Here is a 26,938-nt window from a genome sequence, read left to right as displayed (position 1 = left end):
ACGCCTCACACGCCCCGACTCAATCCACCGACAGCACGTCAACCCCTGTTCATATGCTTCTCAAGTAGCCACTACATCCCAAACCAAAAAAAAAAGCACAAAAAGCTAATAAAGATCCACAGGAGGACAATGAAGGTGGTACCTGAAGTGAGTACTGAGTTATGGGGAAAGGATAGAAGCCTTAAATTTGTCCACCATGAGTGTTGGGTGACCTAATCATAACCTTTAGGTTTTACAAAACAGTATTAAGAAACTTTGTTTGGAAATACGCGAAGAGGTAATTTTATAAGTGATGGATGAATGGAATAAAATGACCGATGACTTGTTTAATGCAGAAAGCATATTGAAATTTAAGATTTTCTTAGGATAGCAAAGTGTCCAGGGATGGGGCTCAATGAGCATAAAACTCCCTTCCCATGCAGTACAAATAAAGTAATCATAAACCTTTAGATACACCCCAGGGAGAAGAAAAGGTCTAGTTTGGTGAATTATACGAGCTGATGTGATATTTTCACTTTATTTTCCATGAAATGCATGTATCATACATATTTTCAACATATTACTTCAGCATGAATTTTGTTACATTAAAAAATATACACAACTATGATAAACGTCATGTCCAAATACCATCCAAAGAATGTTATGGTGTTTGTCAGCTTCCACCTCTGATTCATGGGGATTGTGTGAGGGGACAGGGCAAGATGACAACAGTAGGCTCATTACAGTCCAGTAAGCCATGTTACCCTGATGACCTCCCTGAATAAAATTTCTTTTTCAGTGGATGCTGAGTACTCTTCTTCATTTCCAGTGGAAACATCAGTAATGAGGTTATAGTTATTCTAATAAAAACTAGGTAACTTAATAAGGAAAACTCATTTTCAGAGGTGCTGGCACCAAAAAGTTCTTGGATCTGCACAGACCTGAAGGGCCTACATCCCCATGAGGTTTATCATATTTGTCAGTTGCTAGTAGCTATTAACAGGTACGACAGAACATGTATCTTGCATCACAATGCTTCTGTGTACACAAACATTATGTGAACTGAGTGTGAGCAGGACTGTTTACATGTCGGCATTTGCAAGTGAGTAGCCAAGTTCGCTCATGTTAAAAGATTTTCCTCTCTCCATCATGCAACAGTGAAATCAGGTAAGATAGTTAACAAGATTTTGGGGGCTTTGTCCTATTACTGCGAGAGTTATAAAAGAGTGAAGATGTGGGCAGCTCAATACATAATAAATCTTGATATTTGACTTTTTGAGGTAAAGATTCAGGTGCTGCCAACATTTTTGGGCAACTCAATACATAATAAATCTTGATATTTGACTTTTTGAGGTAAAGATTCTGGTGCTGCCAACATTTTTGATAGTCATATAAATTCTGATGCTAACCTATGATAAAATAATCTTGAATTGTTTAGTTTAATGTTCATTTCAATTTCTAAATAATTTGAATTATGCAACAGAATGACGTGATGATCAGAAACCTTCTATATGTGTCTTGATTTGGTAAAATTCATTCTACAGATTTGTTTCCAGTTTTTGAATATCTTTTTCATACTAAAAAGCACTGAATAACCATCAGTTATGAGCAATTTACAAATTCCACAAAATCAGTTAAGTTGGGCCTTAAGTAGCATATTAGAAAGAAAAAGATTTTATTTCATGAAGTATTAACACCATCAATAATGGCTTCAATATGGTGGCAGGGACCAAGGTTTGAGGAATCCCCAGTAACAAGCTCACAAAGTCTTCCTTTGAGACAGTTCTTATCACAACTCCATGAGTCTGGTAGCTCTGACCAAAAATTTTGTGTGTTCCTGAAAGAATCTTCCATTAATAATCTGTTAAAGTTAGTCAATCATTTCAACATGTCAAATAATTATGCTTATCAATTAATACCTTAAATCTACCATATGTTTCCCAGCATTTTGTTTACTGACACTATTCACTTCAATGCTTAAGATCTAAGTGTAGTGGTCAAACAGTTCTAATGAATATGCACATTGCTTTGATTATCAAGTAAGTAAAGCAGCTGCTAATTGCTCAAACATCATAAAATAAGGATATGTATGGAGGTATTAAGGGATTTTGAGGAATATGAGCTAATATGTACATATAGAGGAAAAAGGTATAAGTATGGAACAAAGATGAAATATAGAAATGGTAACAGCAATCTTTATGGGATAGCAAGATAAATGAGACTACAGTATTACAATACAGATCAAGTAATGAATACACGTTATCCACTAATGCCATAATAAAAAGAATAAGCATTCAAAGATCTTGATGAAGAGTAGTATGTCACCAAATATCACATGATACTTAGGTTTGTTTGTACAAACTAGGATACATGCATCTTTACTGACCATTCAAACTTTCGGAAGAGATTTTCATCAGTGGCCATGTCTACAACAAGTTGGTTGACGTTAGATGGAGTCATTGATGTCACACCATATGAGCTCTGAGTTGTGTACCTGCCAAGAAAGTCACATTAATTCTATACTACATAAGGAAGAATCTAGGTGACTTTATACCAAAGTAAGCAGCTGGTGAGATTTGTAGAATAATGATAAAGTGCTCAGTGTAAAGGTGATGCATTTCCAATTAAGCTCTTTTGATTATATAATTGAGAAACGGAACACTTGAAAAACTTTACCTAATACAGATATCTGTAACATACCTGAGTGTGTATTCTGGAGAGCCACCCTCAGCATTGGCCTCTGTCATGTTCATGGTGTAAGTTTCTACGTCTAAGACAGTCTGTAGATAGAATGTTAAAACAATACAAATAATCTTTTCATCAATACTTTTAAAGCAACATTTCACTTTTTTAAGAAAAGTGGGTTTTGCAAAATCCTCTGCAACAATAAGGATCCACACATAAATTTGATCTTCACAGCAGTGTCAGAAACATTTGTATATAATGGATACTGTTCAGGTAAATCTATACTAAGTTTTTTTACCAGTGCCTTTCCTGTTAGGAAAGATGCTGACATCCTTAATAATTTCACACAGGCAAATGTCTGTTGAGGTGATGCTTAAGACTGCATTGGGAGGGCAGCTATTTTGGGCTTGTTAGGTCATTTCATAAAGTATATGATTTGTCAATGTTGTTTTTGTTGTTTAGTGAGGTTTGTGACTTTGGTCATATTTGTTTTCGAAAGAGTAAGTGACCAAACAAATAAAGCATAGTTTAGGGTGAAATTGGTGAGCTTTTTGTACAGATTAATGATCTTTTATATTATAAACTGATGTAAAATATTACTGGCAGCAGCAGAATTGTCCTTCATATATATAAAAGAAGTTATTCAATAATAAGTCAAAAAAGGATATAATCATCATACTAATTACAGTCACAATGAAAGTCATATAGTACGTAAACAAAGCCCATCCTTACCCAGGTAGCGGCATCATGTCCACCATCCATGACGAAAACCCTAAAGGATGGGTTATGCTGAGTGTTTGTTGTGCCTGTCAAGAGTTAATCATAGAGAAATTCTACTTCTAATTCAATTAATTTTCATCTAAGACAAATGTACAATTTTGATTCATCTTTTTATAAAGATGACAATCCCTGTTCGGTAGTAGTGTCTGTACAACAGTGAAGTATTTAGATCAAGACTATTCAGGTGATGGAGATTTAGCATTTTACCATCAAGTAGTATGGATTACTATGTCCCAATAATAGAAATCACCATCATTTTTATATATGAAGCTATGGTTGTGTACCTGAGGGAGTGATGAAGGCTGTAGCCACAGGCCTTGTGTTGTTCACTGGGTCATACAAAATTTGCCAGGAGTCATTATGAGTATGTCCAAAAAACATACCTCGAATTGTTGACTCATACCTGTAATTAAGGACTGTAGGTACATAAATTTTGGTCATACGTTTCTTGTACATATTCTGATATAGGTACAGAATTCTACTTTTCAAATCCATTTATCATATATAGATTTCAGTCAAATACACAATAAGAGACACATATCAAAATTGACACATCTAGAGAGGCTCTTCTTCCACCTTCTTAACAGAGTTTAGCCAAAAGCATTTTGCCTCATCAGTTTGCCCTCTCGCAGCTCTCAACTTGAAACCCTTCTTTTTTCTACACTAGTGTTCATATTATCTCCTTTAAAGATATTTCTCTGGATGCCCTCTTAAAGGTTGATGTGTACATGTCTCCCCTTTGGCTAAGCCATGAAACATTAAACAGGCCACTCTAACCCACAGATGCCATTTGAGCACTGGAAGCTAAAAAGTTAGACGATTCCGAGTCTGCTTCTTTTTTAAAAGAGAGTGTGGGACTTTACTTTTATATATTTTTCTCATCTCCTACAATCTGTTTCCAGTTAAGAAGTAAGTCTATCATCATATAAATAATACATTAGGCTTTAAATTTTATCTTCCATCAGGCCTGACTTTCATATGGGCATCTGAGCATGTGATTTTGTTTTACTTGAAAAATTACTTTGGAAATTCGTTTTACTCTTTTGGTCACATTCTCTAGACATGATTATACCATTTGTAACATATACTGTGTGTACTCTCTTTTCAATGACTAAACTGCTTATAATGCTCCTAATATCAATATTATGACGTATTTTACATTAACATACAAACTCATCATGTCTGTCAATCTTGGCCTACCTGACAACAATCTGATTAAAGACGTGACTCCAGGTGTGGTCACAGTCTGTCATACCAGGTGCAATGTGGCCTAACAGGTGAACCACCTCACCAGATAATTCAGCTGCAGCCAAGGTGTCCACCAGCCACTGAAGCTCTCCCACTGGGTCTTTGTTCTCTAGCAGAAGCCACCTGGGGAAGGTAAGTGATGCATAGTAGACTTACAGTGAAATGAAATCTAAGTCTTATATTCAAACCAGTTATGAAATGAGGTTTAACACTCCAACTTATGAGATCCTTCGACAGCTTGACACAAAGTCTTGTGTTTATCAGTTAAAGATAAAAAATAAATTTGATTCATTAATTCTATAGGTACCGAACTTGTAAACCTTATCATGCACATTGGAAATGCAAACAATGTTGAATAATCTAATGATGGTGACTTGCAGGATTTCAATTTCTACATTACTGATAGCAGTTCAGGCCTTACATGGATGAGTGAAAAAACAGCACACAATTCATACTGTATGTTGGTAAATAGCACAATTATAAGTTCATTTATCTCTGACTGTAGTGATATAATGCCTAAACAAAATAATGTGTCTGATACTGGTGACAGAACTGGAATAAAGGAGACAGGGTACTGTATAGAGGTGGGACTGAAAACTGAAAAATTTTCTATCTGCCTTGACACCACTGTCGACCTCAATAAGTCTTTCCCTATTGTCCTTTCTACATTCTTTTTTCTTTTTACATAATTTCATAGACTGTACTTCCTATTTTTTCTCTGATTACATGTGGTCCTTATCCAGACTAAACATCACCACCTATGTATATCTCTGTACCTCGATTTCACTTTTCTACGGTGAATGATCTAACCAAACTGCCTGCTAAGTTTTAGAATTTGTGTTCATCTGTATCAAAGCTTATGGCCTTATCTAATGGTGCTTTTTTTTCTAGTTTAATGATTACATGTTCATCCATTTCTAGTTTCATCCTCTGTTTCCTTTCAGGCAAAGTAAATTCATCATCATGATCTTCAAGATGCTTGTCCAATTTCTCCAAACCATCATGAAACTATTGTATCTTTTGTATGTGCTTTTGAATCATCTCCAGTCTTTCTGCTTTTGAACCCTTCTCAGTTTTAGAAAATTTTCATCCTTGGACAGCTTTTAGGTTCTTGGAAAAAACTACAGGCAAAGCTTAGGATACTTACCAGTTCAGAGTGTTGCAAAAATTCATATTGATGGATATGACTCTTAGACCAGGCAGAGGTGAGTAAGAGAAAAACCCTCCACGCTGTATGTCATCCAAAGTTTCGCTTGGTAGCCAGTGTGTCCACATGGAAGCCAGGCTGTCATACAGCCAATTCATATCCCATCCACTATTGTAAGCTGCTGGTACTACATAGCTGCCAATATTCAAAAGCATGGAATAAAAATATTCAAAAGCATGGAATAAAAATACTAACTTGATGGTAGAAATACAGAGGTGATACTGTATGTCTGAGAATACTGTGTCCTTAAAAAGATTTGTAGGCTTCAGCATGTATTACAGTAATGAAAACAAAGAGCTGAAGGAATTATAAGTCAAGCACAAGTGACAAATGTAATGATATTTCAGAGTTCATGATGGCTGGACACAGACTGTACCACCTTCAAATTGTTTACAAAGGAACAGATATACACCTCTTGAATGAAACTGGAAGCTAGCTTTTTATCTTTTCTCTATGCTCCCAAACCTACTGAAGTAAATGAAATGACATTTTTCCATTAACCAACTTATCAAGATGGGAATGACTTTCTTTGTTTTCTATTACACTTAATCGTCTTCTCCTGCATCAGCAAGGTAGCGCAAGGAAACACATGAGGTATGGCCCAACCCACCCACATACACATGTATATACATAAACGCCCATATACACATATACACATACATATATATTTCGACGTATACATACATATACATACATAGACATATACATATACACATGTACATATTCATAGTTGCTGCCTTCATCCATTCCCGTCGCCACCCTGCCACACATGAAATAGCATCCCCGTCCCCTCCAACGAGGTAGCATCAGGAATGACAAAAAAGGCCACATTCATTCACACTCAGTCTCTAGCTGTCATGTGTAATGCACCAAAACCACAACTCCCTTTCCACATCCAGGCCCTACAGACCTTTCCATGGTTCACCCCAGACGCTTCACATGCCCTGGTTCAATCCTTTTGAAATTACTTGGGCACTCTTGTCTCCCTCACCTGTTGACAGGGGCTGATGCATGATTACCAAGAGCATTGATAACAGGTGTTTCAGGGAAGTATTGCTTGAGGACACTCATGGTGGCTCTTATGGCAACTAGGTTACTTTCATGGTCCTGTGCCCACACATCATGGGGTGGAAGGTCTCCAGTCACGTATCTGTGTGATAGATCATAGACTAGCAAAGCCAGTATTCCCAAGAATGTAAGATAACATTAAGGAGACAATAAACAGTACGGTCAGTACCTACCTATATTACCTATAAATGGTTAAAAGTAAGCGTTGCTTTGTAAATCAAAATCTACAATTATTTGAGATGTATATGACTTTCATATCTAACCTGTCTTTTCATCACCATTTGGTGCTAGTGATCTGGCCAATTAATTTAAACATTCTCAAACCTTTTTGATATGTGATTGCTGGTGTCTATAATGAGACATTCAGTTGCCTAAGTGCATATAAACAGTACACTAATATATATCATTTTTAGGAAATTTATTCAACCCAGTGAAAGCACTCCTTTCAAAACCTGATATATAAAATGGGAAGGTTAAGTCATTCTCTAAAGAAGTTAGAAATTTCTGCACTATAATATAATAACCAACATCACAAATAATATTTTTTTTTTTTCATACTATTCGCCATTTCCCGCGATAGCGAGGCAGCGTTAAGAACAGAGGACTGGGCCTTTGAGGGAATATCCTCACCTGGCCCTCTTCTCTGTTCCTTCTTTTGGGAAAAAAAAAAACAAACCAGGAGAGGGGAGGATTTCCAGCCCCCCGCTCCCTTCCCTTTTAGTCGCCTTCTACGACACGCAGGGAATACGTGGGAAGTATTCTTTCTCCCCTACCCCCAGGGAATAATAATATTACAAGATCAAAATAATTTACTAAGCAAGAAAATGAGTTAATAGGGAGATGCTTTGATCACAAAATTACTCAAACAACCTCGGTTTAGCCTTTGATTGATAAGGTAAAAGCAGATTACTTGACATAAAGAAAATGAATTGATCTATTTTTTTTTTTTTTTTTTTTTTTTTATACTTTGTCGCTGTCTCCCGCGTTTGCGAGGTAGCGCAAGGAAACAGACGAAAGAAATGGCCCAACCCCCCCCCATACACATGTACATACACACGTCCACACACGCAAATATACATACCTACACAGCTTTCCATGGTTTACCCCAGACGCTTCACATGCCTTGATTCACTCCACTGACAGCACGTCAACCCCTGTATACCACATCGCTCCAATTCACTCTATTCCTTGCCCTCCTTTCACCCTCCTGCATGTTCAGGCCCCGATCACACAAAATCTTTTTCACTCCATCTTTCCACCTCCAATTTGGTCTCCCTCTTCTCCTCGTTCCCTCCACCTCCGACACATATATCCTCTTGGTCAATCTTTCCTCACTCATTCTCTCCATGTGCCCAAACCATTTCAAAACACCCTCTTCTGCTCTCTCAACCACGCTCTTTTTATTTCCACACATCTCTCTTACCCTTACGTTACTTACTCGATCAAACCACCTCACACCACTCATTGTCCTCAAACATCTCATTTCCAGCACATCCATCCTCCTGCGCACAACTCTATCCATAGCCCACGCCTCGCAACCATACAACATTGTTGGAACCACTATTCCTTCAAACATACCCATTTTTGCTTTCCGAGATAATGTTCTCGACTTCCACACATTTTTCAAGGCTCCCAAGATTTTCGCCCCCTCCCCCACCCTATGATCCACTTCCGCTTCCATGGTTCCATCCGCTGACAGATCCACTCCCAGATATCTAAAACACTTCACTTCCTCCAGTTTTTCTCCATTCAAACTCACCTCCCAGTTGACTTGACCCTCAACCCTACTGTACCTAATAACCTTGCTCTTATTCACATTTACTCTTAACTTTCTTCTTCCACACACTTTACCAAACTCAGTCACCAGCTTCTGCAGTTTCTCACATGAATCAGCCACCAGCGCTGTATCATCAGTGAACAACAACTGACTCACTTCCCAAGCTCTCTCATCCCCAACAGACTTCATACTTGCCCCTCTTTCCAGGACTCTTGCATTTACCTCCCTAACAACCCCATCCATAAACAAATTAAACAACCATGGAGACATCACACACCCCTGCCGCAAACCTACATTCACTGAGAACCAATCACTTTCCTCTCTTCCTACACGTACACATGCCTTACATCCTCGATAAAAACTTTTCACTGCTTCTAACAACTTGCCTCCCACACCATATATTCTTAATACCTTCCACAGAGCATCTCTATCAACTCTATCATATGCCTTCTCCAGATCCATAAATGCTACATACAAATCCATTTGCTTTTCTAAGTATTTCTCACATACATTCTTCAAAGCAAACACCTGATCCACACATCCTCTACCACTTCTGAAACCGCACTGCTCTTCCCCAATCTGATGCTCTGTACATGCCTTCACCCTCTCAATCAATACCCTCCCATATAATTTATCTTCTAATGTAAGATATAATAGTTTTAAAAATAGGCAGCCACCTACCAAAAAACCTACATATTCAATATAACAGGATGATAATGTTTCAGTCCAAAAGGCCATAAGTGACAAATACATTTTCCTACTTATTCGTACATTTTAATCATAAAAACATTAGTTAGCATTTATTCCTAAAAATTACTCACACAAGGTCAGGATTAGTGAGAGCAGCTTGAGCTATGAGGTCTTCAAGTGTATGCAGTGGAATGTCACATTCAGCCAATGATCCCCAGTGACCCGCTGCAGCCTCACCTGGGGCAGGATCACCAAAGGCATGTCGACAACACAATGGGTACTGACAGTGTGCAGCACTTCCCTCATCATACAACAGGTCAACATGGAGGTCAGACAGATGCAGGACCCGCACTGTGTTTGGTGCAGGCTGAGCAAAATCACAAGTCAAGGTCAGACAAGGGAAGGATGCTTACCACTTACATGCACTTCTTTTGGTTATAAAATAAAAATAAAAAAGATAAGATCACTTTCTAAGCCGACTGCTACCATTTACTGCATTTCAATCAGTTTAAAATGATAATTAGGTAAATTCTATTACAGGAATGGAAATTTATTAATGACAGAGAAAGCCAAAGTTGAGAGTAGAGTCATCCAAGGGAAAAGATTTGGAAGTACAGTGAGAGATTTGGTGAACGGAAAGAATGCAGATGTTGAAAATGTATATGTGAAGAATGCATGGGCTAATTAAGAGAGATTGCTTCTTCCTCAGTATCACTCCCAACTACTGTGCATCCAACCAATTTGTTACTTTAACACTTATTGATGTAATAATTCAATGGATCTTGTCACACTAACATGCGCTGGTTCTGGGTGAAATGGTTCAGGTTTGTTTCCAGGAATCTCAACGGTCCAAGGCTCAAGCTCAATATTTTTGCAGTGGCCTCTGAGCAGCCAGCCACATACAGTATCATGGCTGTAGTTGGTGTTGTTGAGAACATACAGAACCTCCCCCTGGAAATGGATAACAAAGGGGAAATTATAAACAAAAGTATTCAACTTTTCTGCAGACATAACAGTTATCTCAGAAGTACAGTACAATGTAAAAAATATTGAAACTGATAATACAGTACAGGACTTGGAGGGAGGGAAAATTCTTTACAAATAATATAACACCCTGATAACAGAAGGAAGACTAGACATCTACTGTGCCTCTAGATTCTAGGAAATGAGGCCTACATAGGCCCTACTGTAGATATACAACACATCCAACACACGTGGGAAAAGTGGTCTTCAACTATTACCTGATCAGTCCAGTATGTTCTGAGCTTCACATCTAAATTTAAGGCTGACCAGCTAAAAAACTATCGTATCAGAATCTCACAGCCTGAACTTACCCCAGCCAACTTAACCATGCCAGAGCAAACATCTTCTGGGAAGAGATCAAATCTGATGCACTCCAAGATGAAAAAGTCCTTTATCTCTTCTACTGTGGCCCCAGCTGCCATCATAGTACCCAGAGCTGCAACCACTGTTTTACATTCCAGACATGTCAAATCCCTAGAGGAAGGGGAGGAAAAGAGGGATAGAACATGCCATCATTCTTCTGAGATCAAGATGAAGAGGTAATGGTCATTGTCATGCTATGGTAGAATAAGATTAGTAAACCTTCAACAGAGCTTTATGATTCAGCTTTCAACTAACCAGATACCGAAGCTCTTGTATCTAGAATTTTCAACAACTCTAAATAAAAGAGTAATCTAGTAACTGGTATTCATATTTCATCTGGCATTTTTTGGTCTATTCTTGATGTTACTAAAAGTTTGCAGTAATTCCTAACACTACTTCTTAGTTTGTTGCTTAGTTGCTACCTACAAATACCATACCATGATTCACACTCATTAAGCTGACTTATGAGTATTTTCCACACCCTGTAAGATATCGATGGCCAGAATCTCTAGCAAAGGAATAAAACTTGAAAGAGTTGCACTAACACCGCATCAGAAAATTGACATTCACGAATAATTGCAGAAAGGTAGGAGGCATATTTTACTCATTAACAAATGCAATTTGTTTCATGAACTGTCTATGAATTCAAGGCTCAAAAAGAAATTATTCAATTTTTTCTGAATCAAAATTGATATCACTCATGCTAAGTGGAAGATGCTAGCCAAACCTAAATCAGAACAGTAAGACACAATGCTGTAAGAAAGAGTCAAAGTGAAGTGATCTGTAGATTAACCAGTTTCAGATCTAGTACCGTATGTTTTATATAGTATATATCATTTTCTTTTTTACTCTTGTTCAAAACTATTAATGTAAACAGATACAGAAATACAGTGCCATACTTCAGAACACTGATATGGTGTCAAGAATTTTTCCAGTATACAAAAATCCTAGTGGGAACACACTGTAACAAGCATATTGTTATATTCAGCACTGCCTAGGTCTGGCAGATGCCATATCAATCTTTTTCTTCATGATTCTCCTAAACACATCTCTAAAAAACAGACACTGAAATTGAGAAAATTATCTCTGAGCTTTGACATATTAAGCCAATAACAGATGATCTAAACTTGGAGTCAGGTTGTCTTCTAAACAGCACATTGATGAAGTCCTCAAGAATAGCTATGGTGGCACTTTTAATTTTACTTTCAATTTCTATCCCTTACTAAGTACTATTTGCATTACCATTAAATTTGATCTTCAGGATATTAGTATGTAATTTTTTGTTTAAAATCAAACCTGGATAGGAGTTTCTGACATGTTTCCTATGCTTACTGTTAAGTTTAAACAACACATGATTACAAAAAACTACTCATAATATCCATTAATGAAAGTTGGTCAATATTACAAAACTTACTGAATAACATATTGGTACTAAACTCAAGCTGACAATGTGAACTGATTCAAATACTACCTCTACAAAGGTGTTACAATATGAAAATCTGTTTCTCACTTGACATTTTGGTGTGCTGAGAAGATGGTATGTATGAGGAAATGTGCAGGAGTATCAGGATCTAGACCGTCAGTGTCATGCGTTACTGGTACTGCCATGATTATGCTGCACCATGCACCTGGTAATACATTTTTCAAGTTCAGTACAATGAGAAAGCAGAAGGGAATACACTCTAACAACATAAACAGATGAGCAAGACAGATTATCAGTGACATTCAAGAATCATGTCATTTAGCTGTCTGTTTTTGATCAAACAGGTTATATATGTACCATAATGAAGGAAGCCTACTTACTGCATATCAGTATAATGGTAATAAGGATATTAGGCTGGTCCAGCCTTTACACAAATGAAGAAGCTTGCAAAGAAGTAAAAACACATTTCCTTACAGATGAGCTCACCGAATATTAAAGTAAGGACTTTAGAGAAAAGAAATGAGAACTAGGAAACAACAGGATTCTTAATTCATTATTAATTTATTATACTTTGTTGCTGTCTCCCGCGTTAGCAAGGTAGTGCAAGGAAACAGACGAAAGAAGGGCCCAACCTACACACAAAACATGTATATACATACACGCACATCTACATACCTATACATTTATGGATCTGGAGAAGGCATATGATAGAGTTGATAGAATAGAGATGCTCTGTGGAAGGTATTAAGAATATATGTTGTGGGAGGCAAGTTGTTAGAAGCAGTGAAAAGTTTTTATCGAGGATGTAAGGCATGTGTACGTGTAGGAAGAGAGGAAAGTGATTGGTTCTCAGTGAATGTAGGTTTGTGGCAGGGGTGTGTGATGTCTCCATGGTTGTTTAATTTGTTTATGAATGGGGTTGTTAGGGAGGTGAATGCAAGAGTCTTGGAAAGAGGGGCAAGTATGAAGTCTGATGTGGATGAGAAAGCTTGGGAAGTGAGTCAGTTGTTGTTCGCTGATGATACAGCGCTGGTGGCTGATTCATGTGAGAAACTGCAGAAGCTGGTGACTGAGTTTGGTAAAGTGTGTGAAAGAAGAAAGTTAAGAGTGAATGTGAATAAGAGCAAGGTTATTAGGTACAGTAGGGTTGAGGGTCAAGTCAACTGGGAGGTAAGTTTGAATGGAGAAAAACTGGAGGAAGTAAAGTGTTTTAGATATCTGGGAATGGATCTGGCAGCGGATGGAACCATGGAAGCGGAAGTGGATCATAGGGTGGGGGAGGGGGCGAAAATCCTGGGAGCCTTGAAGAATGTGTGGAAGTCGAGAACATTGTCTCAGAAAGCAAAAATGGGTATGTTTGAAGGAATAGTGGTTCCAACAATTTTGTATGGTTGCGAGGCGTGGGCTATGGATAGAGTTGTGCGCAGGAGGGTGGATGTGCTGGAAATGAGATGTTTGAGGACAATGTGTGGTGTGAGGTGGTTTGATCGAGTAAGTAACGTAAGGGTAAGAGAGATGTGTGGAAATAAAAAGAGCGTGGTTGAGAGAGCAGAAGAGGGTGTTTTGAAATGGTTTGGGCACATGGAGAGAATGAGTGAGGAAAGATTGACCAAGAGGATATATGTGTCGGAGGTGGAGGGAACGAGGAGAAGTGGGAGACCAAATTGGAGGTGGAAAGATGGAGTGAAAAAGATTTTGTGTGATCAGGGCCTGAACATGCAGGAGGGTGAAAGGAGGGCAAGGAATAGAGTGAATTGGATGGATGTGGTATACCAGGGTTGACGTGCTGTCAGTGGATTGAATCAGGGTATGTGAAGCGTCTGGGGTAAACCATGGAAAGCTGTGTAGGTATGTATATTTGCGTGTGTGGACGTGTATGTATGTGCATGTGTATGGGGGTCGGTTGGGCCATTTCTTTCGTCTGTTTCCTTGCGCTACCTCACAAACGCGGGAGACAGCGACAAAGCAAAAAAAAAAAAAAAAAACATACATATACATACACAGACATATACATATGTACACATTCATACTTGCTGCCTTCATCCATTCTTAATATAATTCTAAAAGCACATGGCTGGTTCGTACTTGTTGCCTCTCTTTTTACTCTTGTTCTGCCACAACACTTTTCCATTCTCTATTTCAGTGATGTTCTTTCTCCCAATATATCCATTTTTTCTTTTCAACAGATAAAATTACTTCTCCCATCTTAGTGCGGTAGTGTCTATACTTCTCCAGTCTCTAGCTAACAAGTACAATTTAGTGAAACAAGAGGCTACTATCTGGAGTCAAGCATCACAGACTTCCATGGCTCATCTTGTTTGCTTTATATGCCCTGGTTCAGCCAAATGTGAACATGTTGCCCTTTGCATGCCGCATTGATCTAGTTCACTCTGTCTCATACATGTATCACATTCTTGAATGTTCAGGCCCTCATAACTTAAACTCTTGCTCAATCCATCCTTCCATCTCCTTTTTGGTCGCCCCCTCCCCTACCTCTTTCGATTTCTGGCATGCAGATTGTCTTTCTTCACAATGAACCGTTGTAGTACACCCTGACCAGCGCTTTCATTCAGACTGTCCTTACTACTACACCTCTTACACTGTCATCACTTACTTGATCAACCCACATCATTCCGCATAGTGGCTTAAGGCATTTAATTTTCCACATGTCCCACCTTTCTTTCTTTCGCACTCAAGGACCAAAGCTCACATCTAACAAAACTTTTATATGTACCCCTCTTTGTCTTAACAGACAATTACCTCTCCTTCCATAGACAATGTACCCAGGACCTTTGACCCCCTCTCCCACTCATTACTCACTTCAGCCGCCATGGTTCCATCCGCTGCCATGATCACTATCAGGTAACTACAGCATTCCGCCTCTTTCGGCTCCTCCTCGTTCAAATCTACACTCGACTATCATTTACCATCTACCTGTTACTGTCAACTTTCTCCTTTCAAACACTCTCCCAAAATATCTCCTGCTCTTCAAATTTCTCTCTGAACTCTGCCACCAGAGCCATTAGAATAACACCTTTCATGCGCGCCTAACTTGAGCATATCATAGGCCCTGCCCTTGTTGTAGTACCTTCTTGTATTACTTGTGTAAAAGTAGGAACGGAGCAAAGAGCCAGGTGAGAAATATTTCCTCTAAGACTTAGTCATCTGTTCCTGACGCTCCCTCGCTTGCACTTACATATGCTAGAGATAAAAATAATAAAACACTTTCAGTAGAAGAATGTACACCATCATCAACGATACCCACCGAGGACCGCTGTAACAAGGTACCACATTCTCCACGGGATCATGATACTTCTGTGTTACCAGTACACCACAAATAGACACAGGCATGTGCTACAGAAATGCTTCACAGCACGAGAGTACCGCAACCGCTGAATTACAATTACATCGTAGGAGATCTCGATTTTTATGGATGAGAACCTACACCAGTTGTCATCTGGTCAGTTCTCACAGCCAGCACTTAAGGTCACATAGGAAATCATGTGTCGTTTGTTTCCACTCCGTAACTGCTTAACAAAACTTTTCTTTCAATGTTTTCATTCCTCAGTTCTTTGGTAATGTCTACAGTTAAGCTATCGAAGTGGATTTTCAGGAACATATATGAAATCATTGATGATCACATTTGAAAGACGCATTACTGTAAATGAAACAAAAATTATTATGAAACTGATCTGAGAGTGACCTTCAACAAAGCAGGTCCAAAGGGCATGGGAATGTTTGAATATTTCTTCTTGCCAGACCACAAATTGTTTGTATCATCTCTATCGTATTCTCATGTACCAAATATTGCATTCTCAAAAGATGGTTTATGAAAAATGATTCTATGGGGAGACCTACTATGAAAGGATTAATCGTTATATCTATTTCCTAGAACAACAAAGTTGTAAGATTATTTACATTCTTGTACCTTCCCATCTTCCTCCAACATATTCACATCTTAGACTCAAGTCTGCAAACACCCGAGCTTCATTAAATATCTTAATTCTTTCTATCATACTCGTGTATTTTTCCTTTCTCTTCTAGTTGGGGCATGTTTTTGTTCGCCATGACAATTCGTATGTGTTGACTCATAGGAATATCTTGATCACGCGCAAAATTGTGATCCTTTCCAATATGTTTATAAAACCTAAATGATTCTCCCGCCTTAACGAAGTAGCATCAAATACACATGAACGACGGCCTCATTTACACACATCCACTAGTTATTATGCATTATGGACTGAAACCAGAACCTACAATTCATGGCCAAGCTGACATGCTATACCCTATTGAACCTTGATCGCTTCATAAGCCATGGCTCTGTACATTGAAAGCATTCTGTCATATATCACTTCGATCAAATTCATTCTGTCATGTGCACAATTCGCATCCTCTTGAATGTTTCCGCCTCAATACTCCAAAAGCCTCCCTTGTCTTCCTGTCTCCTTGGTTTCCCCCTCCTTTCTCCTTCCACTTCTGAAATGTGGATGTTCATTGTCTCTTTGTTCACTGTTCATCCACTTCATAAGTCGGCATATTATTTCACTTCTCACTTACACTGCCATTCCTTATTAGACTCGACTACCTCGCACTACTACTCAGGCGTTTCATTTTCAAAGCCCAAGACTCCCTATCCACTTAATACTGTTGGGACTACCAAAGAATATATATGTATATTCCTGTGAGTCCACGGGGAAATGAAACACGATAAGTTCCCAAGTGTACTTTCGTGTAATAATCACATCATCAGGGGAGATACAAGAAAGAAATGTCAGTTATATATATATATATATATATATATATATATATATATATATATATATATATATATATATATATATATACTAACCCTTGTAGTCCTCTCGAAAGGAAAAATACATGTATGGGTTTTTTCACGGTTAGAGTTATTTACACAACTGGCCACTGAAATGAAGCAACCATGTTCATTTCACCAATTTCTTAAAACAGATATATGCATATAACTAAATTTTTTCTCCATAAGCACGTTGTTCCATTGAACAAAATTTCCTTGACTAATGTTATCGGCTGTTAAATGCTATTGCATATGAAGCCATTTTCTTGCAGAGGTGTTTGATGGTCTCACAATAAACTTTCCTCTGTACGACAAATGTATTCACTTTTATGAATATTACTAATACTAGATTTAAAATAAGTAATTTGAATAACGATTCGTTCTCAAACATATAATGCGTTCTTTGAGACCTATTATTCTTTTGAACATCATAATTTTTGCGAGTTCCTAATTTGATAGCCTCCAACTTGACCAAATCGTGGGTAAGCGCTAATATCTTTAAACATACCCATCTTTGTCAAGGCAGACAGTAATCTCTCTTCTCAAACTTTCTTTAATGCATCTAGGAACTTAGCCACCTTTCTCGCCCACAGTGGTTCCATCCGCTGCTATGTCCAAGCCAAGGTACTTAAAGCACCCCATTTCCTCTAGGTCTTATGCATTCAAATGTACACTGAAACTATCCTGTCTTATTTCCATGCTTTATCATAATACCTTACATCTATTAATATCTAGATACTCTTACCTCTCTCCTTTTACACACCCAAAATGTCACCATCTTTTCAAGATTCTCTCCGGTCTGCCACCAAAGCCATACCATCTGCATTCAGTAACTAATCATGAATCACCCACTGGCTTGCCATTTTTTTTAAACCCTTACAAATGCTGAGTTAACCTAGGTTGATTGAATTTTTGTAACTGTTCTCCTCGTCACAAGAACTATCTTTTCCTGCGGGACTAGAAATGCCCGCCCAACCTGGTTGTGTGGTGCCATGATGGTGCCATCTAGGAGCAGCTTCAGAAAACACGAGGATAAATAAACATCATCAGCTGTTCCTCACTTACCACTTGTACAACAATGAATACTATTTGATTTAAAGTAAGTTACGCACATTGATGAATAATATAATTGTTTCTGGTATATTATATCTAAGGAGATATAATGGATGAAAATATCTTGATAAACTATATATCAAATTATAGTAAATGATGAAAATTATGTCATTACATTATGTGATGTGTTGACTTGATTTTAATTGAATAATGTTTTCATTACCCAAAAAACTTGGCGGATTCAATCTTTTTGAGAAAAAATAACGTTAAATTTATTACATGGTACAAAAAGTAACAACTGGACAGGGATATTTCCCTTCTGCACAGTGCACACGTCCACGTAAAAGAGCTTCTTACAATCTTGGTCACACATGGGCTGGCCTTTGCCAGTCATGGCATACTGAGAACGTATCATACTACCTTCGCTTGTAATAAATGGCTTACACACGAAGGGGTTGTCACTGATAAGAGCTCATACTAGGCTTAATCTCAGCAAGGGAATTCTCGGCCCAATATATATCCCGCTCTCAGTGGAAAAAGTAAATTTTCCCAATTTCTTGTTAAAAAAAAATCTGTCACACTGCTATGTGAAACAAGATATGTGTTACTGTCATAGAAATGATCATGAAAAGTAAAATGGAGTGAAACTCTTTACTGTTAATACGAGAAAGTGGAGAAAGGTTAACAAAGAGGATATATATGTGTCAGAAGTGGAGGGTGCAAGAAGAGTGGTTAGACCAAATAGATGGAATGATGGAATGAAAAAGATTTTAAACAATTGGGGCCTGAACATTCAGGAGGGTGAAGGATGTGCACAGTAAAGAATGAATTGGAACAATGTGTTACACAGATATTGACATTCTGTCACTGGACTGAACAAGGGCATGTGAAGGGTCCAGCATAAATCATGAAAAGGTCTGTGGGGCCTGGTTATGGATTGGGAGCTGTGGATTTGGTGCGTTACACATGACAGCTAGAGAACAGATGTGAGCAAGTGGACTTTTTGTCTGTTCCCGGAGCTACCTTGTTAACACAGGAAATGGCGATCAAGTATAAATGAATATATGTATAATATATATATATATATATATATATATATATATATATATATTATCCCTGCGGATAGGGGAGAAAGAATACTTCCCACGTATTCCTGCGTGTCGTAGAAGGCGACTAAAAGGGGAGGGAGCGGGTGGCTGGAAATCCTCCCCTCTCGTCTTTTTTCAATTTTCCAAAAGAAGGAACAGAGAAGGGGGCCAGGTGAGGATATTCCCTCAAAGGCCCAGTCCTCTGTTCTTAACGCTACCTCGCTAATGCGGGAAATGGCGAATAGTACGAAAAAATATATATATATATATATATATAAATATATATATATATATATATATATATATATATATATATATATATATATATATATATATATATATATATATCAATACAATTTTCCTGTCAGAGTACACAGTAAAAATATAATTTCTAAACTTCCACAGTAATATCTTATACATTTGTAACATTCATATCACTGGACTCTTTATGCTTGATGAAAATGATTTAGACTGGGGGAGCATGACTTACAGCATTATTTTTACTCTTATGATAGATAAATGAGTGGGCAGATATGATGAATTGGAGTTATAGGATAAAATTTTGTTAAAGATTACTAGAAATTAACAGAATCTATGTAAACCTCAACTAACTATGCCTGTGGCAATTTCCTTTTTGTTCATAGACCTTATTGTATTAATTCATTTTTCTTTTTTTACAGATGTTGGCATTAGAAAGAGTTGGAGCATATATATGGAGACCTAATGTAAGATTTTTTCAAAAAAGCCAAATTACTTCTCTACCTATTCTATTTATTCAACGCTACTTTCATCAAAGTATTATTAGGTAAGTGGCAAATGTGCCATATCTTTGTTATTTTGGTCCTTAACCCTTTCACTGTGTAATGGTTTTCTTGGCCTTCCTTAATGTGCAAAAAAGTCTAATTTTTTACGTACAAAAAGTTCACAGAAACATATAAACCATCTATTTTCTTATGAATTCAGAGTTTACCATTATGTACTAGATTAGCTAGTTCAAATTGTTGAAAAAGACTGGTGAATTTTTTTTTCAGCCTTCCTTGAAGTTTAAAACCAAATTCTGATTTTCCCTTTAAAGGATTGTGTATTAGTTTATGGTACATGTGAAGTGTTTTTTATATTTTTTGTTGTGGAGGTTTTATGCATAGACTGGAGATTTTGGTCAAGCATAGGGCAGGGATATTGCCTAACCATATCTTAAAAGTTTGGACCACTAGTTCAATCTGTTTAGAAGTTTACTTCTCAAAGGAACAGTTCACCAGGGGGCTTCTTTCAGAGATTTATGTAAAATCGTGTCAGGAGCTGCATGCCATCATTGGGAATAGTGATGACAAAGCCCAAAGCAAAGAGTCTCATGTCTCAACTAGTATACTGATGATGCAATATGGGTACAAACCAAGTTGGATGATATCTACCTAGAGGGGTCGTGTTATGTTTTATGTCTTTTCCTTTATGGACCCTTTATGGGGTTTTGTTGGTAGATAGCCCACATAGCTCCATGGTTGTAGATGTACTGTTGGCTTTTAAGTTGGCATAGTAGAAATAGAATTTTTTTTCATACCATTTCATTTTGTATATAAGCTGACTGTTCTAAGTCTTCTATCTCATTCTTGTTTCTCCTTTGACGATGTAATCATTACACTGAAGTGAATGTGGGAATTTATCGTTTCACTTTCAAGTGTCTCATGCAGGGCTATTGAGTCTTTAGGTGATTTTAAATGAATACAGTGTTTCAAGGACGTTGATAAAGGTCATAGAGTTCTCACTGGACTTAAATGACTGCAGTGTACCATGATTTATAAGCTTGTGTCATGCCAACGTTTACATAACTATAATACAATTGGTTGAAAGGATTATTATAGTTGAAATGGTTCATGTATTTTTGAAAATTTTCAAATATTAATAGCATTCATCAAGCTAGAAAGACAACTAATTCAACAGAATCAGGACTGAAATTGCTGACATGGTGCAGTAGATATACCATGAAGCATATTTATAATACATTAGTCTTATTTAGGACCTTCTTGCTCCAAAGGAGTCTATCATAAAGTTCCATCATGTTCAAGCTCTTGCAGGAGTTCAGTCTTAAAGCTGTAGGAACCCAAGAAAAAGGGTCATGGGCTTGTATGATAATGATAGTAATAATAATGATAATGAGATAATTTTAATTTTCCAAAAGAAGGAACAGAGAAGGGGGCCAGGTGAGGATATTCCCTCAAAGGCCCAGTTCTCTGTTCTTAACACTACCTCGCTAACGCGGGAAATGGCGAATAGTCTGAAAGAAAGAAATATATACATATATATATGTGTTATCCCTGGGGATAGGGGAGAAAGAATACTTCCCACGTATTCCCTGCGTGTCGTAGAAGGCGACTAAAAGGGGAGGGAGCGGGTGGCTGGAAATCCTCCCCTCTCGTTTTTTTTTTTTTTTAATTTTCCAAAAGGAACAGAGAAGGGGGTCAGGTGAGGATATTCCCTCTAAGGCCCAGTCCTCTGTTCTTAACGCTACCTCGCTAATGCGGGAAATGGCGAATAGTATGAAAGAAAGAAAGAAAGAAAGAATGAGATAATAATAATGATAACAATAATAAGAAGAATGATATTTTTTTTATATATCTTTGCCTATTCCCACATTAGCAAGGTAGCATTTAAGAATAGATGACCTACCCTTAGAGGAAAAACTCCATACTTGATCTTCTCTGTTCTTTCTTTTGGAAAAATGAAACTGGAGTGGAGAATTTCCAGCCCATTATAATAATAATGGTTGTAATAATGATAGTGATAATAATATAATAATAATGATAATGATAATAGTAATAATGATAATGGTGATGAAGCTAATGTACCATTTAGTGAAAAAAAACTACATGCTTTTGATGTTTCTTGATCATCAGCCAGGTTGTTTCACGATCAAGGAGTGGTGACCATGGAGTACCAGCTATTAAAGATGATGTTAGACATATTGACAGAATACGCAACATTGGCATTATGGCCCATATTGATGCAGGTAAGTGGGGTAAGGTAGGAAGCATTGGTATGCTACAGGATTGTGGATCAAAGTATGGAGTAGTACTCAGTACAGTTAGCTCAACCTCCATCCATTATTTTGTAGTCAGCTAATTTTCCTCAAAAAAAAGAAAACTTCACTAGTCTGCAGTATCATCAAGATATAGCACATCATAATTGGGATTTCAGAACTGATAGTGTATGAGCAGTTATTGACTTTTTGCAAGGGTCCATGTGTTGGCAGAAAAAAAATTGACTATACTTCACTCTGTTTCAAGAAGTTTCTCTTGGCCAGGTGAAGTAATAAAGTATATTTATTATACCTAGTCACCTTTTGTACCTTAGCAAGTTGTTGAACTGAACAAGTTAAAAGTAGCTTCACTTGAAAATGACCATTCTTTAGCTGTTGTATATGATTTATTGAATCCATAACCCACCATCCATAGTCAAGCTCCAGTTATTCCATTGGTTATCTTGACTACTTAATATGCTGTGGCAATGACAAGTATAATGATCAGTAATACATAATGATATTAAAGATAAAAATGTTATTAGATAATGATATTGATATTAAAGACAGTGAGAATGATGATATAATAATAATAGTAGTAGTGATACCACTACTACTGTTACTGCTTCTACTACTTCTATTACTATTACTAATTCTGCTACTAACAATAGTTATATTTTTTTCATACGTGTCTGCCATTTCTCAGATAATGAGGTTAGCATGCCAGGGACAAAGTTACATACATAACATTTTAGCAATTATGTATAATGCTCCAAAACCAGAGTCCCCATCTACAGCCAAGCCCCATAGACCATTCCATGGTTCCCTGGATGACTTCATGATAATGATATTGTTAATGATGATTATAATCATAATTATGATACATAATGATAACATACACATTAATAGAAATAACTAATGGTAATATTAATGATTGAAATGATGATATTTTTTATTCATGATTGCTCCTACAATAGTTTGGTTGCATCAGGAACATACATATTAACTATGGCTTCATGTGCACACATCCAGTCTCTAGCTGGCATGTGTAATGCAACAAAAAGAAAGGCCTAACATCCACATTCATGCCTCACAGACTATTCCAAGGTTTACCTTGACTGATTCAGTGCATTTGATGCATGTCTCCACCCTAAGGTATACTATGTTGATTTAGTTTGTTCTATCCCAAATGTACCTCTCATCATCCTTAAAGTTAAAACCTGATACCCCAAAGCCTATTTCACTCCATGGATTAAAGAGAAAGAGTTATTAACCAACAGAAAATTCAGATTGGTGGCAAATGGAACCCTGCCTCACAAGAAGGGTGTTCTGTCAGATGTGCCACAATTTTAACACCACTGAGGATGGTCCTGCATGCTCTTTTCTGAAACATCTGTAAAAGCATTTGTGTGATGGATAGGGAGGATAGGATGGATGCGGAAGAATGACGTGTCTTCTTCGTCTACAAAGAATGTATAATTGGTAACAGAGGATTTGATGATGGTGCTGATATGTTCCTTTCTGGGCAAGATATATATGAGCATTAATCTTTGTATTAGGTGTTATGGTAGTTGAAGAGGATGAAATCTGGATGGATACATTCAGTTTGACCTCTTTTTGAGAGCTGGTCTCTCAGATGCTCAGGGGGTTGTGCCACTTATAGAGACCCTTCAAGACCTGCATTTTTTTTAATCAGTTTGCAGAGCTTCCATCATTCATCAGTGACCATAATTCCCTTATCAGCTCTTTCATATGTTCTTTTCTCCATTTGTTACTGTTTTCTGCACATAACTTATTCAGAAGATGTATATTACCTTTGTTGTTTTCTCATTCAGTATTCCCATCAGAGGCAAATCAGTTTTAATCTTGTCACTTTAGGATTTCTCAACCCACCAGTCTTGTGCTTTTATACTTTTCCAGTATTTTTTTTTCTATTTTTCATGTTCATAGGTAAAACAACAACAACAGAGAGAATGCTGTTCTATACTGGTTTGACACAGACTGTTGGAGAGGTCCATGATGGTGATACTGTTATGGATTACATGGAACAAGAGCGTGAGAGAGGTGAGTTTCTTGCACTCTGGTATCACAGAATATAGTTGGGCAAATGTCGCTTTGTGTTGAGGGCTGTCAGTATGGATAATTACAGCAGTGATGTAAGATTTGTCGTACTCCTAATATGGGTAGTAGCTCTTTGTATAGTATGTATACAAAAAATATGCACTGGGTCAGGGTTTAATGATAGTGAATGATCATGTGTATGTATGTGATGATAACATACAGATGCATTAGTTGTCCTCTAGACACCACAGGTATGAAATTTGTTTTTGCCATTCATACTGTCTTTCATAGGAGACCTGTAAATAGTGCATATGTTGGGCCATTCTTTCGTCTGTTTCCTTGCGCTACCTCACTAACGCGGGAGACAGTGACAAAGTATAATAAATATAAATGAATATATATATATATATATATATATATATATATATATACTGTGAATCTTGAAACATTGTCAGTAAACAATACCATGTTGACCACCAAAAGCACAATGTAAATACTGTAAAGACATCTGATGCTTAGTCTTACCAACAGAAGTACCCATCTGAACTTGGAGTGACATGGCCTGGAAGGGAATAGAATTGCTTTGTCCATTTTTGCTCAGTTATCATTACAAAGAATTCTTTAATGCAAACAGTGAAAAGAGGCAAATGTGTGACTATTGTCTGTTGTGAAAATAAAGCTAGGAGATACTGCCATCTTTAGTATTTTATTATTGTGGTTTCAGTGCATTGGACATGACAGCCAGAGACTGAATGTGGATGATTGTGGCCTTTTTTGTCTGTTTTTCTGGCACTACCTTACTGATGCACAGGGTGGTAATGCTGTTTATTGTGGGGTGGGGTGGTGCCAGGAACGGATGAAGGCAAGCGAATATGAATATGTACATGTGTATATATGTATGTGTCTGTGTATGTATATGTATGTATAGGTTGATATGTATATGCATGTATATGTGCGTATATGGGCGTTTATGTATATACATGTGCATATGAGTAGGTGGGCCATTCTTCATCTGCTTCCTTGCACTACCTTGTTGATGTGGGAAATAGCGGTTAAGTATGATAAATAAATAAAATATGAGTGGATGGGTCTTTCTTTGTCTGTTTCCTGGCACTACCTCGCTGATGCAGGAAATGGTGATCAAGTGTAATGAGTAAATGAATTAGTAAATAAATGAATAGATAAATAGATAAATTGATTAATGATGATTATGCTTGTAAAACAATGGAGCATATTGCTTCTGTCTGTGTGTCCATGTGCATGTCCATGGTCTTGATTTTATGCAAACAATATCTCATGACTGGCTTATTCTACAGACAAAATTCTATGCTTGTTTTAGATTTTAAAGTCATTGATCAAAGGTTATGAAAAGTAAGACTATTCTACTAAAATATTTCTAGATGCTTGAGTACATGATGTCTCATAACCAGGTAATAGGATATGAACCAAAATTATACAATGGAAACTTTATACTGAAGTTTACAGCTTAAGTTTTCAAAGTTAAGGGGTCAGAGGTCAAGGCCTCAGGGTTTTGTGTCCTTATATGCTTTTGCACATGGTATTTCATGACTGGGTGCTTGGATATGGGCCAAACCTGTAGCACAGATTCTCCATATAAAGCTGACTAACTTTTCAAAGGACATGGTCAATAGGTTTTGTCTACTAAGATGTTGCTAGATGTTTATGCACATGCTATAACTAATTGATTTAGTTACTGAATCTTACTGGCAGGTATCACCATCACATCAGCAGCCATCACATTTTCCTGGGATGGTCACAGAGTCAACTTGGTGGATACACCAGGTCATGTCGACTTCACCATGGAGGTGGAACGCTCACTCAGGGTTTTAGATGGGGCTGTGGCCATATTTGATGCATCAGCAGGTACATACATTATTCATGTGAAGAGTGTCTTTTGCTGCTGCTGCTTCACAATTATCTGTACAACTGACAAGCTGTTTGGTATTCTCAAATATATTAGCTTGAGTGTAAACCTGAAATGCTTATGCTCCTGCACAGATAGGTGTTGAAATGATGCCAGGAACCATATAAGTATCGCATTCTTGGGATTTTTAGTCTTATTTTCTGTCTCATTTAAACTAAGTTACCAGGCTGCTTTTAATATCCTTTCTTTTTATGCAACACACACATGACCTTTTTTAACCTCTCGCCTAAACAGATTTTCTCTTCACTTGTTCTCTGTGTATCCCATCTTCTTTTCCTTTAGGACATTGTCTTAATAAGGGCTTATGTTTGTAACTGAGACCTGAGTTACATACTTTATTATTTCATTATCATGTTTACAATTTCCTCAGGACCCTTTTCTTGAATGTGTCCTTGTTTTACTGTAGAGCCCTTTTTCCAGGAGCTCCTGAAGCTCCAAGGCTGCATTATTTCCAATAGCAGGGAATTAATGGGATCCTCTGAAGTGTGAAATTCTTTGATGAGGCTGTACTCTTGATGTACCGTAGCCTCACCAGAAATGACTTTTCACTGGATTCATTACTTCTTGCAGGTAAAGGGAATAAGCTTTTGAATGCTCAAGTCCTTAACATGCAGTTTGTGTGTGTGTGTGTGTGTAAGTGAAAATTGTGCAGGGGTAGCATGAATTGAAGTGATTGGGGATGCAGGGGGCAAACTACTGTTAGTGAACTGAATTAAGGTATA

At 37.4% G+C, this 26,938-nt stretch overlaps 2 protein-coding genes across 6 annotated transcripts in view; one reads left to right on the top strand and one right to left on the bottom strand.

The window, feature by feature from the left end:
- Window positions 1-501: 501 nt before the first annotated feature.
- LOC139760652 (sphingomyelin phosphodiesterase-like) lies at window positions 502-17,939 on the bottom strand. Of its 3 annotated transcripts, none has more exons than XM_071684087.1 (13): window positions 17,802-17,939; window positions 12,331-12,448; window positions 10,769-10,931; window positions 10,230-10,385; window positions 9,566-9,801; window positions 6,891-7,049; window positions 5,840-6,034; window positions 4,645-4,815; window positions 3,729-3,847; window positions 3,397-3,470; window positions 2,680-2,759; window positions 2,366-2,473; window positions 502-1,816 (listed from the first exon to the last, which is right to left on the bottom strand). In XM_071684087.1, the coding sequence occupies exons 2-13, from the start codon at window positions 12,426-12,428 to the stop codon at window positions 1,660-1,662; spliced, it is 1,716 nt and encodes a 571-aa protein (XP_071540188.1). In that variant the 5' UTR covers window positions 12,429-12,448; window positions 17,802-17,939; the 3' UTR covers window positions 502-1,659. The 3 variants fall into 3 exon arrangements, with proteins under 3 accessions (XP_071540188.1, XP_071540187.1, XP_071540189.1); XM_071684086.1 differs by lacking the exon at window positions 17,802-17,939 and adding an exon at window positions 15,509-15,707; XM_071684088.1 differs by lacking the exon at window positions 17,802-17,939 and adding an exon at window positions 15,064-15,087.
- Window positions 17,940-18,048: 109 nt separating this feature from the next.
- The window catches only part of mRRF2 (mitochondrial ribosome recycling factor 2), a 34,461-nt gene continuing 25,571 nt past the window's right edge, over window positions 18,049-26,938 (top strand). The window contains exons 1-5 of one of the 3 annotated variants that reach the window (XM_071684084.1): window positions 18,049-18,155; window positions 19,878-20,002; window positions 22,089-22,201; window positions 24,161-24,274; window positions 26,003-26,155. In XM_071684084.1, coding sequence (XP_071540185.1) covers window positions 19,878-20,002; window positions 22,089-22,201; window positions 24,161-24,274; window positions 26,003-26,155 — 505 coding nt within the window. In that variant the 5' untranslated portion in view covers window positions 18,049-18,155. Of the gene's footprint in view, window positions 18,156-18,459; window positions 18,649-19,877; window positions 20,003-22,088; window positions 22,202-24,160; window positions 24,275-26,002; window positions 26,156-26,938 lie in introns of those variants that run through there. The other 2 variants (XM_071684082.1, XM_071684083.1) reach the window with 2 other exon arrangements.

This window comes from Panulirus ornatus, chromosome 37, assembly GCF_036320965.1.
Source record: "Panulirus ornatus isolate Po-2019 chromosome 37, ASM3632096v1, whole genome shotgun sequence".
In the NCBI taxonomy this organism is placed as follows: Eukaryota; Metazoa; Arthropoda; class Malacostraca; order Decapoda; family Palinuridae; genus Panulirus; species Panulirus ornatus.
The sequence above is the reverse complement of the archived record's forward strand: the minus strand, read 5'-3'. Positions and strand labels throughout refer to the sequence as shown.